Raw genomic sequence first — 12469 nt, 5'->3', positions numbered from 1 at the left:
TCATTGCCAAGACAATCCTAAGTCAAAAGGACAAAGCTGGAGGCGTCACGCTACCTGACTTCAAACTATACTACAAGGCTACAGTAACCAAAACAGCATGGTACTGGTACCAAAACAGAGATATAGACCAATGGAACAGAACAGAGTCCTCAGAAATAATACCACACATCTACAGCCGTCTGATCTTTGACAAACCTGAGAGAAACAAGAAATGGGGAAAGGATTCCCTATTTAATAAATGGTGCCTTGTCTGTATTCTTAGCTGTAATGTTCTTTTAGAATATTACCCAAGTCTCTCATTTGCCAGAAAGATCGGTATTTGTCTTGTAATATGGCTTTACATGGTCTTATGATACTATTTGTGAGGCTGACTCTCACAGGTAACTGACAAATGAATGAAGTAGTATTTGCTCAAGTAGTAAAATTCTTGAGCAAAGCCACAAAAAACTGGGGAGAAAAGTAAGATTACTGTGCAATTGAAATTCTAGAAGAAGAGCTTTAATTTTTGGAGTAGCTTAGAATGTTTGCAGTAAAATGTACCTCCTTTACTTCTTTGTATTCTTTTGATGCGTCACATTCCAAATGCAAAATTTATGAAACTGTCAGAGGATCAACTTCTCTGGCAGATCTCTCATCAGTTCTTCCCTCCTTAAAAGAAGCTTCTTTTGAAACAAGTCTTTGTTAGTTGTCTCAAAGTCTTTGTTAGTTGCAACCGAAAACCTGCATTTCAAAACAATCAGTAAATACAAAGCAGAACCTAGCTTTGTTTAGGTGGTATCTATCAAGGCTCTAGCTTCTTGAAATCTATCAGGCTCTAGCTTCTGTAGCAGTTCTTGGCTGAGCTGCTTGTCTATTTAAACAAAAATAATATTGAAAGAATATTAACTTCTGAAGACTGGACTCAGAAATCATAATATGGTGGTCTATTCTTAATGCATGTAGAAAATGTGATATTTTGGCTCTTTTAATACACCTTTGTGAGTTATAAAATAAAGACAGGACTACAAATAAAAATATTCCAAATACTCTATAAAATACAGATTTGTGCTTCCTGAAGTCTATAAAATCTCCTACCCTATATTAATATTAAAAATGTACAGGATCTTCCCTCATAAGGAAACACAGTTAGAATGACAAATTTTTAGTTTGAGATTATAAAGGGTGACAGAAGACACTTAAGAAGAAAATAAGCATGGAGTCATTTTTGTATCAAAAAGAAAATCCAGGCCAGGTGCAGTGACTCATGCCTGTAATCCCAGCAGTCTGGGAGGCCAAGATGGGTGGATCACCTGAGGTCAGGAGTTCGAGACTAGCCTGGCCAACATGGTGAAACCTCGTCTCTACTAAAAATACAAAAAATGAGCCGGGTGTGGTGGCGGGTGCCTGTAATCCCAGCTACTTAAGAGACTGAGGCAGGAGAATCACTTGAACCCGGGAAGCGCAGGTTGCAGTGAGCAGATGTCATGCCATTGTACTCCCACCTGGGCGACTACTTTATAAAATGAAATGCTTGTGTTCTAGAAAGTATTATAAACAGCCAAAATAACAAAGGAAAACTATTGTTTTAAAGCATGCTTGAATGAATAAACATTTCTCAGATCACTAATAGTTAATAACATTATTTGGAAGATTTGGGGATAATCTGGCTCACATTAAACATATTTATACTTTATTTTATTTTATTTTACTTTATTTTATTTATTTATTTATTTATTTATTTATTTATTTGAGATGGAGTCTCACTCTGTCACCCAGGCTGGAGTTTAGTGGTGCAATCTCAGCTCATTGCAACCTCCTCCTCCCAGGTTCAGGCAATTCTCCTGCCTCAGCTTCTCAAGTAGCTGGGATTACAGGCACCCGCCACCACGCCCCACTAATTTTTGTATTTTTAGTAGAGATGGGGTTTCACCATGTTGGCCAGGCCGGTCCTCAAACTCCTGACCTCAGGTGATCCACCCGCCTCGGCCTCTCAAAGTGCTGGGATTACAGGCATGAGCCACTGTACCCGGCCATATTTACACTTTCAAATGCCTCATGAATTAAGTCAAGCTTTACTACATACAGATGCTAAGAAACATGAAAATAGAGTTTTGCTGTATTCAGATCAGTACATTTATCAAGATAATTAGATTATTTAAGGGATTCAGTTGGCCAGACTTTGAAAACTATTTCGTTTTGTTTTCTAGAGAGCACAGTCAGACGAACTCGAAAAAATAGAAAAGCATGGCCGATCTTCCAAAGACAAGGAAAATGCCAAGTCTTTGGACAAACCTGAACAGTAAGCATGCCTTATAGCCGTGTAGGGGGCGTCCAGGCCATGGGTGGGCCCGTTTTGTTTGGAAAATGCAAATGCAGTGTCTTCAGTGCATACTTGTTATGAATGAGATGAGAATAAACATCTGTGTATGTGAATTATATTTTTCTTCTTAACTTGGCTTTATTTCCTTAGGTTCCTTTATGAACTGTCACTAATCCCCAACTTTTCAGAGCGAGTCTTTTGCATCCTGTTCCAGTCCACATTTTCAGAAAGCATTTGCTCAATTCATCGCAAACTGGAATTACTACAGAAATTGTGTGAGGTAAGTTCTGGTCCAAAGAGAGCTGAACTTGAATCTCATTTAATTGTGCTCAGCCATGTTCGTATTTCAGAAAAGCGTTCTTTTATTTACTCTAAGTACTCACCAAATTTGACGGATCACAGTCCCACAGAAGGGAACATTTTATGATTGACCTTCAAGATCAAAGCAAATGTTCCGAGGGGCGCCCAGGGCTGCAAGACCACATTGCTAGAATGTGGCCAGTACATGTTGGCCTCCAGAGACCTCTCTGCCCTCTCCTTTTGCCAAAACAAAATCTTCAGTTTTCACGGTCCTCTCAGACATCAGACTTCCAAAGGAATGTAATTTGAAGGCATTTTTCTTTACTTTCTTTCATTATCTGGAAGGACTCCTCCACAAATTGTTAATAATTATTCCAGCCAAATAATTTAGGAACAGCCATATGACTCAACAGAAGACAGATATTATTCTGAAAACAAAAAATAAATGCTTGGCAGAAACGACCAATGTTAACATTTAAAGCAATTTGTCAAATATCAGTAGTACCATTTGTTCTAGTTGTGGTAAATCATTTTGAAAAGTGAAAAGATGTTTTTAAAGGCTCACATTTTCAGAAGAAGTGACATGCAGATTTAAGTTAAACAGTGTTTTGAAAGAAATGAGTGTAAGCTCTTTGGGGGTAAACCTAAATTTAGAAATTAATCTCTGCATCTGCTTTTTGGTTTCCTCTGCTGAGACCAAAAATTTGTTTTGTTCCAGACATAGGCACAATTAAGACAATGGCAGATATATTAGTGATGTTGTTTTGTAATAGTTCTCATTTGACCTTAATATTTAATAGTTCTCATATAGCCTTATTTGTTCTCATATAGCCTTACTAATAGCTCTCACACAACCTTGTTTACCTTGCGATTACATCATAGAAATGGCCTAACATAGCATCCCCCAGCTTACAAAGGCATACCTGAATGTTTGTGGGTGGTACAACTTTTACTAACTTTCAAGATACTGCTCTTAAAATATACCTAATAATTAGGAATGATAAAGTTTGGTTGTGACCCAAAACTACTAATATAAATAGCTGGCATTGACTTGATGATTCAAACAAAACCTGGTATAAAAGTTGTTTTTTGTTGTTGTTCTGTTTTACAGACGTTAAAAAATGGCTCAGGGGTTATGCAGGTTCTAGGTTTGGTTCTTGCCTTTGGCAACTACATGAATGGAGGAAATAAGACTCGAGGACAAGCAGATGGCTTTGGATTAGACATTCTTCCAAAACTGAAAGATGTCAAGAGCAGTGTAAGTATTTTGCATGAGTGGACATAAGCAAATTGAGAATTCAATGTTTTGTTTAGTAATAGGTCTGAATGTAAAGCAGTTGCAATAAATATTTCTTTTATGTTCCTAGGCCAAATGTTTCTTTATGTTCTGAGCTAGAAAAAAGTAATGTCCATCAGATATTTGTGATTAATAATGTTTCCTAAAGTGAATAATTTTATTCCTATGTCTAATTAATAATTACAACTTTTAATATAAAACAATATAAAATAACTTTTATATAGTTTTAATATAAAACAATAATTTCTTTTACTGTATCTTTCCCATGTCTGCTAATATTTATCCTTTTGGAATCTGAAGGCTAATTATTGTCTATGAGTTAGACAGTGCATCTCTTGTTTTTTTCTTTGTCATGTCAAGCAATGGAGGCCAATAGGTCCATATTTTGAAAATAACACAAAGATGAGTAAAATGGCTTGTAAATAAAATATAAAAGATGATTCTACTCTGCTGCATATGATTTTCTCCTTGATACTGGTGCGTAGGGGGATGTCTAAGCCCTCTTGCAGATCTAATTATTTTTGGTACTACTTCTACAGTTGTGTTTGTTTGAAATTAATATCTAAGCAATTGTGAGAGTGCCAGGAGAAATATGAGGTTAGAAATGATGGTTAGAGTCACAGAATGAAGTCTGAGATGATAAACTTAAAAAATAAAAGAGTTACATTTCTCTAATAAAAGAATCATCACACAAAAAAGTAAGATAAAGGAAATTCTGGACATGTTTTTGAAATATTAAGTTTAATAATTGGCTTGTAGAAATAAAAATATGGAGGATTGTCCTTCCTAGATAATGAAATAATTTCCTGCATGGGAGAGGGAGAGACTTTTAGGCTGAGGCAGGAAAATGGCATGAACCTGGGAGGCAGGGCTTGCAGTGAGCCGAGTTCGCACCACTGCACTCCAGCCTGGGCGACAGAGCGAGACTCCATCTCAAAAAAAAAAAATATTTGCTGCCAGCCAACAATTTGTTTATTATTTTATATACAGATGATTCTCAATGTAAAATGGAGTTATGGCCTGATAAACCCATTCTAAGTTGAAAATACCATAAGTGAAAAGGCATTCAATACATCTAACCTAGTAAGCATCAAAGCTTAGCCTAGCCTGCCTCAAGCATGCTCAGAATACTTACCTCAGCCTACAGTTGGGCAAATCATCTAACACAAAGCCTATTTTATAATAACGTGCTGAATATCACGTGTAATTTATTGAATACTGTGCTGCAAGTGAAAAACAGAATGGTTGTATGGGTACTTAAAGCACAGTTTCTACTGAATGTGTATCACTTTTGTACCATTGTAAAGTCAAAAAATTGTAAGATGAACCATTGTAAGTCAGAGTCTGTGTGTGTGTGTGTGTGGTCAAATTAATACAGATATTCATTCAACATTCTTTCATTGAGCATCTATGGAACGTGGACACTGCTTTTCCAAAACTGAATAACTCGTAGTCCTTCCCTGGTACACCCACAGCATATGATGTTTTTATTTTTATAATTGTTTGTTCAAATGCTCATGTGTATGATACACATTTTCATAGAAGTCTGTACTATAGAGAGCTGATAAATTACATTTGTTTAAAAAAAAAATGCTTAAGCCGAGTGCAATAGCGTGAGCCCATAATCCCAGCTACTTGGGAGGACTTTTCAAGGCCAACCTGGGCTATACAGTGAGACCCCTTCTCAGAAAAGAAAAGTCCTTTTCTTAACCTGTGGTGATTCTTGAATACTCAGCAACTGCTTGTTGGAGTGAAACAACTGTTGCAAATAATACTGAAATACATAGCATCAATATCATGTTTAAATTATAGAAATGAACTGGAAATAGATTCTAGTGATCATATACAAATAAGAGATTATTTGTGGGACTTTTTTGGTATCAGTTTATATATCATATTCAATCCTCTATTAGATTAAATGCCATTAATTTAGATAATCAAGGGGTAATCTAAAATAAAAATTTTAATATGTAATCAAGAAATAAGTTTTTTAAATAGTTTCACTTGTACTCAGAAGAGCTACGCAATGTCTTCCTGAATTGGTTCTTTCTCTGTAAAACAAATGTGACTATACTTATTCCTTAGTACTGTTTATAGACCTCCATGGACAGAGCTGTCACTTTGATCACTTAGAATTTTCTCTCAGCACGCCTAGTTTTGTTAATTGATTCAGGTGCTGCCAACCGTTTCATTGAATTACAAGTTGGGAGAGAGAAAGGAACTCAAGTTGCTTAAATCATTTTACAAGCAAATCCTGTCTAATGAGGGATGTCTTTAATAACTATATTACTGACTCATGTCAAATTTGATTATAAAGAGGTTTTACTCTTTTTACAAATATAGAAAAAATCGTGGTTATATTAAACATTCCAGAGAATGTAGTTTGTATCATAGGGTTTGTTTTTAAAGTAAAATATATACTTGAGCTCTCAAATTCAGATTATCTACTACTACTTTGGAACAATACACAAAAAAGTTAAATAAAAATTAATGCCCCTAAATAAACCAGAAAGGAGGTGAGAAGGTATTTTTGAAGTGTGTATGATATGAAACAATTTTACCTTTTTTTAAATAGAACTACCCACATTGTCTTATTTATAAACACATGAGTATTAATTTGTCAAATCTCAATTGCTGACATAACAAGTTATAATATTGGAATTGTTAAAAGCTTCCCTTTACTTAATATTGGAATTGTTAAAAGCTCCCCTTTACTTAAAATTATACTTAGCTTTTTTATTTCCCTAATCTATATGCTAATGAGCCTCAATCAAAGTTACTGTTGGAGTGGTACCTATTTGTTCAGCTATATATCAATGCTAGCAATGTTTAATTATTTCCTTTAAGATAGTAGTTTTAAAACATAAAAAAAATTATCAAACAAAACAATAAAACACAAAGTAATAAAATATACAAGACATGAGCTAAATTTCTAATTGAGGGGGGCAACAATTGGAAAGTATTTACAGTTTAGACTTTGCCCCTAAATAGCTGTGCTAAGATTGGACCACTGGGGAGAAAAATCTTTTAAGCCATCAAACTCCTTAGACACAATGGCCAAGACCATTCAAAATGTAAATTTTCACATTTCATTCCAAATGTTCTCATGTATATACATGAATTTACTAGAATATTTTTTGGTAACACTTGATATTTATTTAGTTAAAAAATATATTGTCACTGACTTTGGTCTTTCTGCCTAGGACAATAGCAGAAGCCTTTTGTCATATATTGTTTCATATTATCTCCGAAATTTTGATGAGGTAAGACAATTTTTACATCTAGTCATATTCCATTATTCTTTATTTGTTGGATGATTTGGCAGTACTTTTGTTGTTGTTTTGTTTTGGAGATAACTGCTATTGTTCTTTTTTATATTGATAACCAATTTCTTTGAATATAATGGGGTTTTTTGTTCATTAGGATGCTGGAAAGGAACAGTGCCTCTTTCCACTGCCAGAACCCCAGGACCTTTTCCAGGCCTCACAAATGAAGTTTGAAGATTTTCAGAAAGATCTCAGAAAACTGAAGAAAGATTTGAAAGGTAACTTAAAATCCTGAACTCATGTTTTCTGTTTATGCTTTTTTAATGAGAGAAGGCAGACTTTTCAATGTTTTAAAGAAAAGTAATCTTTTTTATCTTTATAGAACTAAGTTTGTGTGCGTGTGGCAAAAGAACAATTTTGCCTGTGTTCTTTGGTTATTTAAAACGTTATGTGTGTCAAAAATTTGGTTATTAAGTAATATCTTGGTTATTTCAGTTAACAATCTGTTTTGTCAGGAATAAGTTTACATTTTGTTTTCATTTTATAACCAAGAACATTTGGGTATTGGTTGTGTCATGGTTGGATACAAATTATGTCATTGTTATAATAGAAGATAAATAGTCCCTCCCCATTTTCCCTTGGTGTACTTGCCCAAGATTTCCTGGCTTATGAACTTTCCTGGGAACAAAATATCTTCTACTTAAAAACCACATGCAAGTATATTGTTTTATTACCAATCAAGCTTTATATAAATTTATTTTGAAGAATAATAGGCTGAAATTTTTCAAATTTCTAAATTAAAAGTAGCATTTACAAAAAAGCAAATAGTTTGCAGATTTTTTTATTTTGTAAATAAAATTCCTGCTACCCCCTTTTCTTGATATTCTTATTGAGTTGTGAACACCTCAGCTGTTTCAGCTTCTTCCTTGTTGTATTACATAGAGATAAGGAGTAAATACATTTACCTGAGCTTTTCATTTGATATACGAGAAGAAAAGGCCTGGTTACTATACGAGAAGAAAAGGCTCTGTCCAGAAACCAAAAAACATAGAACTTTTTAAGAGACTCCCAATTTTGAGATATGTTTATCTAAAGATACTGATCTGTAATCAAATTCATAGACTTGTTATATTCTAGTCACAGATGTTTTAAAATGGATTTCAGTGAGCATAGGGACATTATGTAGTATGCTTATAGTTCTTATATATTCAACAACATTTGTTATGGACCTGGCTCCTATCAGACATTTGCTAGGTGCTGTGGATCCACAAAGGTTACAGTCATCGCTGTTGAAGAGGGCTGAAATTCTGTCACCTAGACGTACCCTGTTGGAGCCTTACAAGTTGGTGCTCATTGGCTGAGGCCAAGAAAGACTGCCTTGACTTGCTCTGTTTTTCGTACAGTAATAATAAATAAAACTATATTGCATTTGTATAATATTATGGTACTGTGCATTTTGAGCTAAGAATGAATTCTTAAAGCAACAGGAAAAAAACACTCATGCTACAGTATTATACTTCAGCCTGAAGACAGGCATCTTGGTTTGCTTATGAAATTTACACACACTATGAGGTGGTGCTAGAGGCATTTCTAGGGCATCTGGAAAATACTTCCCACTTCAATCAATAGTTCAGTCTCGTGAAGTAGGATTTCATAGTTTACAGGTGATTTGATAAAGGAGCGGAATGGGTGACGCTATTATCGGGATATCAGGATTTATGTTTGCTTTCTGGAGTTGCATCACTTTGGAATGTTATCCCACTTTCTTAAGATAAATACACAACTTCTTACTATAGGCATTAAATATACATGTAACTATGAAAATGACAAGTTCTCGCAAGACTTGGAGCTAAAAAGAAAGACCTACCTAACACCAGATAGTGGGCTTGAAAAGGACAAGCAGCCAGCCGGGCACAGTGGCTCACACTTGTAATCCCAGCACTTTGGGAGGCCGAGGCAGGCAGATCACTTGAGGTTGGCAGTTCTTGACCAGCCTGACCGATATGAAGAAAACCCATCTCTACTAAAAATACAAAGTAGCTGGGCGTGGTGGCACATGCCTGTAATCCCAGTTACTTGGGAGGCTGAGGCAGGAGAATCGCTTGAACCCAGGAGGCGGAGGTTGCAGTGAGCCGAGATCGCACCATTGTACTTCAGCCTGGGCAACAAGAGCGAAACTCCATCTCAAAAAAAAAAAAAAAAGAAAAGAAAAGAAAAGAAAGAAAGAAAGAAAAAGACAAGCAGCCAGTGTCTCTGAATACTATTTTAACATCTGCATTTGCCAACTCCAAGTGGTGCCTACATTTGGTAGCACAGAAGATGAGATACTGAAGGAGCATCTTAGCAATTTTGGAGTACCTCAGAGTTTAAAGAGAGGATTTTAACCCTGAAAGTTTACACTTTATATCAGGGAAAGATGAACTTATCTTTCAGATATCATCAGACCTATGCCCTTGGTCAACAACGATCACATTTGCCTGGCACAGTATTTGCCTCAGTGTGAACACAGCTTGTTACAATTTGATAGAATTGTTGAAATGGGGAGTCTCATGACCAGATGAATGTAGAAACTGCTAAGTTAAAGTTAAAAGAACTTCATGGTATCCTCCAAAAAAAAACCCAAAAAATAGGGGGGGTTGCAATTGTCCCATTCATTACAGAGCACTTTTTTCACAGAATCTCTGGTGTGTTCTGTAGTCACTGAAACGTATTTTGAGAAATGCAAGGCTGGGGTACTGTGTTAGTAACAGAAGAATGGCATTTACCTTTGAGGAGCTTACAGGGAAGGTTGGAGAAATGATACTATAGTTGATGAAATAATGTAATTATATATTACTCTTCTTAAAAAATGGAATCAGCTTGAAGAGCTATTTACAAAGCTGTCCAACTCTGAGGATTAAAAACTGACAAATCATAATTTACCTCATTTTTTTCTTTTGCTTTTCTAAAATGTGGGGTTTTCCATGAAAAACAAGATGTTTTATGACACGAGGAAGGAAATCTTACAGACTGAAATATAAATTCAGTTACTGGGAAATAAAGATATATCCAAATGTAGAATTTCATATCAACAACGCATGAAATCTGCCTCATGTCCTTTTTAGGAATGAGAGGGATATAAATAGATATGTACGTCCGTCTGACTAAATGGGAGTCAAATGGAAAATTATTGGATTATGTTATTTTAGGAACAATTACTTTGAAATAATGTCTACTTTGATCAAAGTAGCCTATTAAAATGATTCTTTTCTTTTCTTTTCTTTCTTTTTTTTTTTTTTTTTTTGACAGCCTTGCTCTGTTGCCCAGGCTGGAGTGCAGTGGCACAATCTCGGCTCACTGCAACCTCTGCCTCCCCACCTCCCGGGTTCAAGCAATTCTTTTGCCTCAGCCTCCCAAGTAGCTGGGATTACAGGCACATGCCACCACTTCCAGCTAATTTTTTGTATTTCCAGTAGAGACAGGGTTTTGTCTTGTTGGCCAGGCTGGTCTCGAACTCCTGACAAAAATGATTCCTTCTACATGATCAAGTGAGGGTGTGCATTTAAGAGGATTCATATAGCCACATTTTGTTCCCCAAAGGCAAGTTGTTATAAAAAGGTTTAGAAAATAAGATAATATATATAAAGCATTTCTCTCAATACCTTTCATACAATAAATATCCAATAAATCTTGGCCATTCATAATAAGGTAAACATAGAATAAGCAGTGTGATTAGTTTGATAAAGACAGATAAGCAATAATCATAGTAGCTCATCTACTGGCTCTAGCTCTTCTGTTTCTGCTTAGAGACTTGGTTTTTATTTCTAAGGAAAGGCTGAAAAATAATGTGTTATGGCTCAGACATTTTAATGAGACAACTGAATCTCATTTTAGCATTTTATAATAACATCCACTGTGTTTAGTTTCTCTGCTCACTCCCAAGATTTCCATATTTCCTCAGGATGCCTCCCTGGCTTTCTTAGCTCAGTGACTTGTAGTTCGTTAAGCAACCTGATCTGCTTTTGATCTCTTCTGGCTGTCAGCAGCTTTCCTTGATGTAGTCATGCCAAATGATGACTCTGTTCCAGTGCATTTCTTGAATAGGAATTGTAGCATTTGCCACATGACTTAAATCAACTCAACATGCACAGAGCATTGAGTAATTAAGTTACCGGAACTGGACGAGAATCTTCTCATGCAAGTTCTTCTCTGTATCCTCTTTCTTTCTGTTCTTCCTCCCTGCACTCACACACACGCTCTCTCTCTTTTCAATATCTGAGTTGAAAACAAGTTTAAAATTCATTAACTATACCTTCAAGGGGAAGCAATGTCCATGTCCAGAGATTTATAGGAAAACCCAGTTCTCAAATTTGTTTATATTTTGTCTTTGGCTTACAGCTACTACTTTGTAACTATGACATGTAAATTGTTCATTTCTGATATTTCCTTTTTTCCCCTTATGTTTGAGGAGAGGAAACAAATAAGCTTTTTTAAAACTAACATTTTACAGTAGTCCTCCCTGCCCATCCAATTCTTTACTTTCCTTGGTTTCAGTTACCCATAGTCAACCTTGATCCAAAAATATTAAGTGGAAAATTTCAGAAATAAATAATTCATATATTTTGCATTGGGCACTGTTCTGAGTGGTATGATGAACTCTCCCGCCCTCTACCTTCATCCCGGCACATGGATCCTCGCTTAGTTCAGCGTATTCTTGCTGTATATACTACCCACGTGTTCATCACTTACGACAGTGGTCCCCAAGCTTTTTGGCAATAGGGACCAGTTTCATAGAAGACAGTTTTTCCATGGACAAGCCAGGGAGATGGTTTCAGGATGATTCAAGCACATTGCATTTATTGTGCACTTTACATCTATTATAATTACATTGTAATATATAATGGAGTAATTATGCAACTCACCATAATGTAGAATCAGTGGAAGCCCTAAACTTCTTTTTCTGCAGCTAGATGGTCCCATCTGGGGGTGATGGGAGGCAGTGACAGATCATCAGACATTAGATTCTCCTAAGGAGCATACAACCTAGATCCTGCACATGCGCAGTTCACAGTAGGGTTCTGGCTTCTATGAGAGTCTAACGCTGCTGCTGATCTGACAGGAGGCAGAGCTCAGGCGGTAACGCTTGTGATGAGGAGCGGCTGTAAATACAGATGAAATTTTGCTTGCTCGCTGGCCACTCACCTCCTGCTGGGTCGCCCGGCTCCTAACAGGCCACAGACCAGTACCCGTCTGTGGCCTAGGGGTTGAGGACCCCTGACTTAGGAGCCATCTTGGTTATCAGATCAACAGATCACAAAAAGGGTGAGT

The 12469-nt window shown here is 36.2% G+C and overlaps 1 protein-coding gene across 1 annotated transcript in view; it reads left to right on the top strand.

The window, feature by feature from the left end:
- The window catches only part of FMN2 (formin 2), a 411725-nt gene that overhangs the window by 250393 nt on the left and 148863 nt on the right, over positions 1-12469 (top strand). Inside the window, 5 exon segments of the mRNA XM_017879766.1 lie at positions 2187-2278; positions 2450-2579; positions 3711-3857; positions 7100-7159; positions 7320-7440. Of these exon segments, the coding sequence (XP_017735255.1) occupies positions 2187-2278; positions 2450-2579; positions 3711-3857; positions 7100-7159; positions 7320-7440 (550 nt within the window).

Source organism: Rhinopithecus bieti, unplaced genomic scaffold (genome assembly GCF_001698545.2).
Source record: "Rhinopithecus bieti isolate Rb0 unplaced genomic scaffold, ASM169854v2 scaffold_11565, whole genome shotgun sequence".
Lineage (NCBI taxonomy): Eukaryota > Metazoa > Chordata > Mammalia > Primates > Cercopithecidae > Rhinopithecus > Rhinopithecus bieti.
The sequence above is the reverse complement of the archived record's forward strand: the minus strand, read 5'-3'. Positions and strand labels throughout refer to the sequence as shown.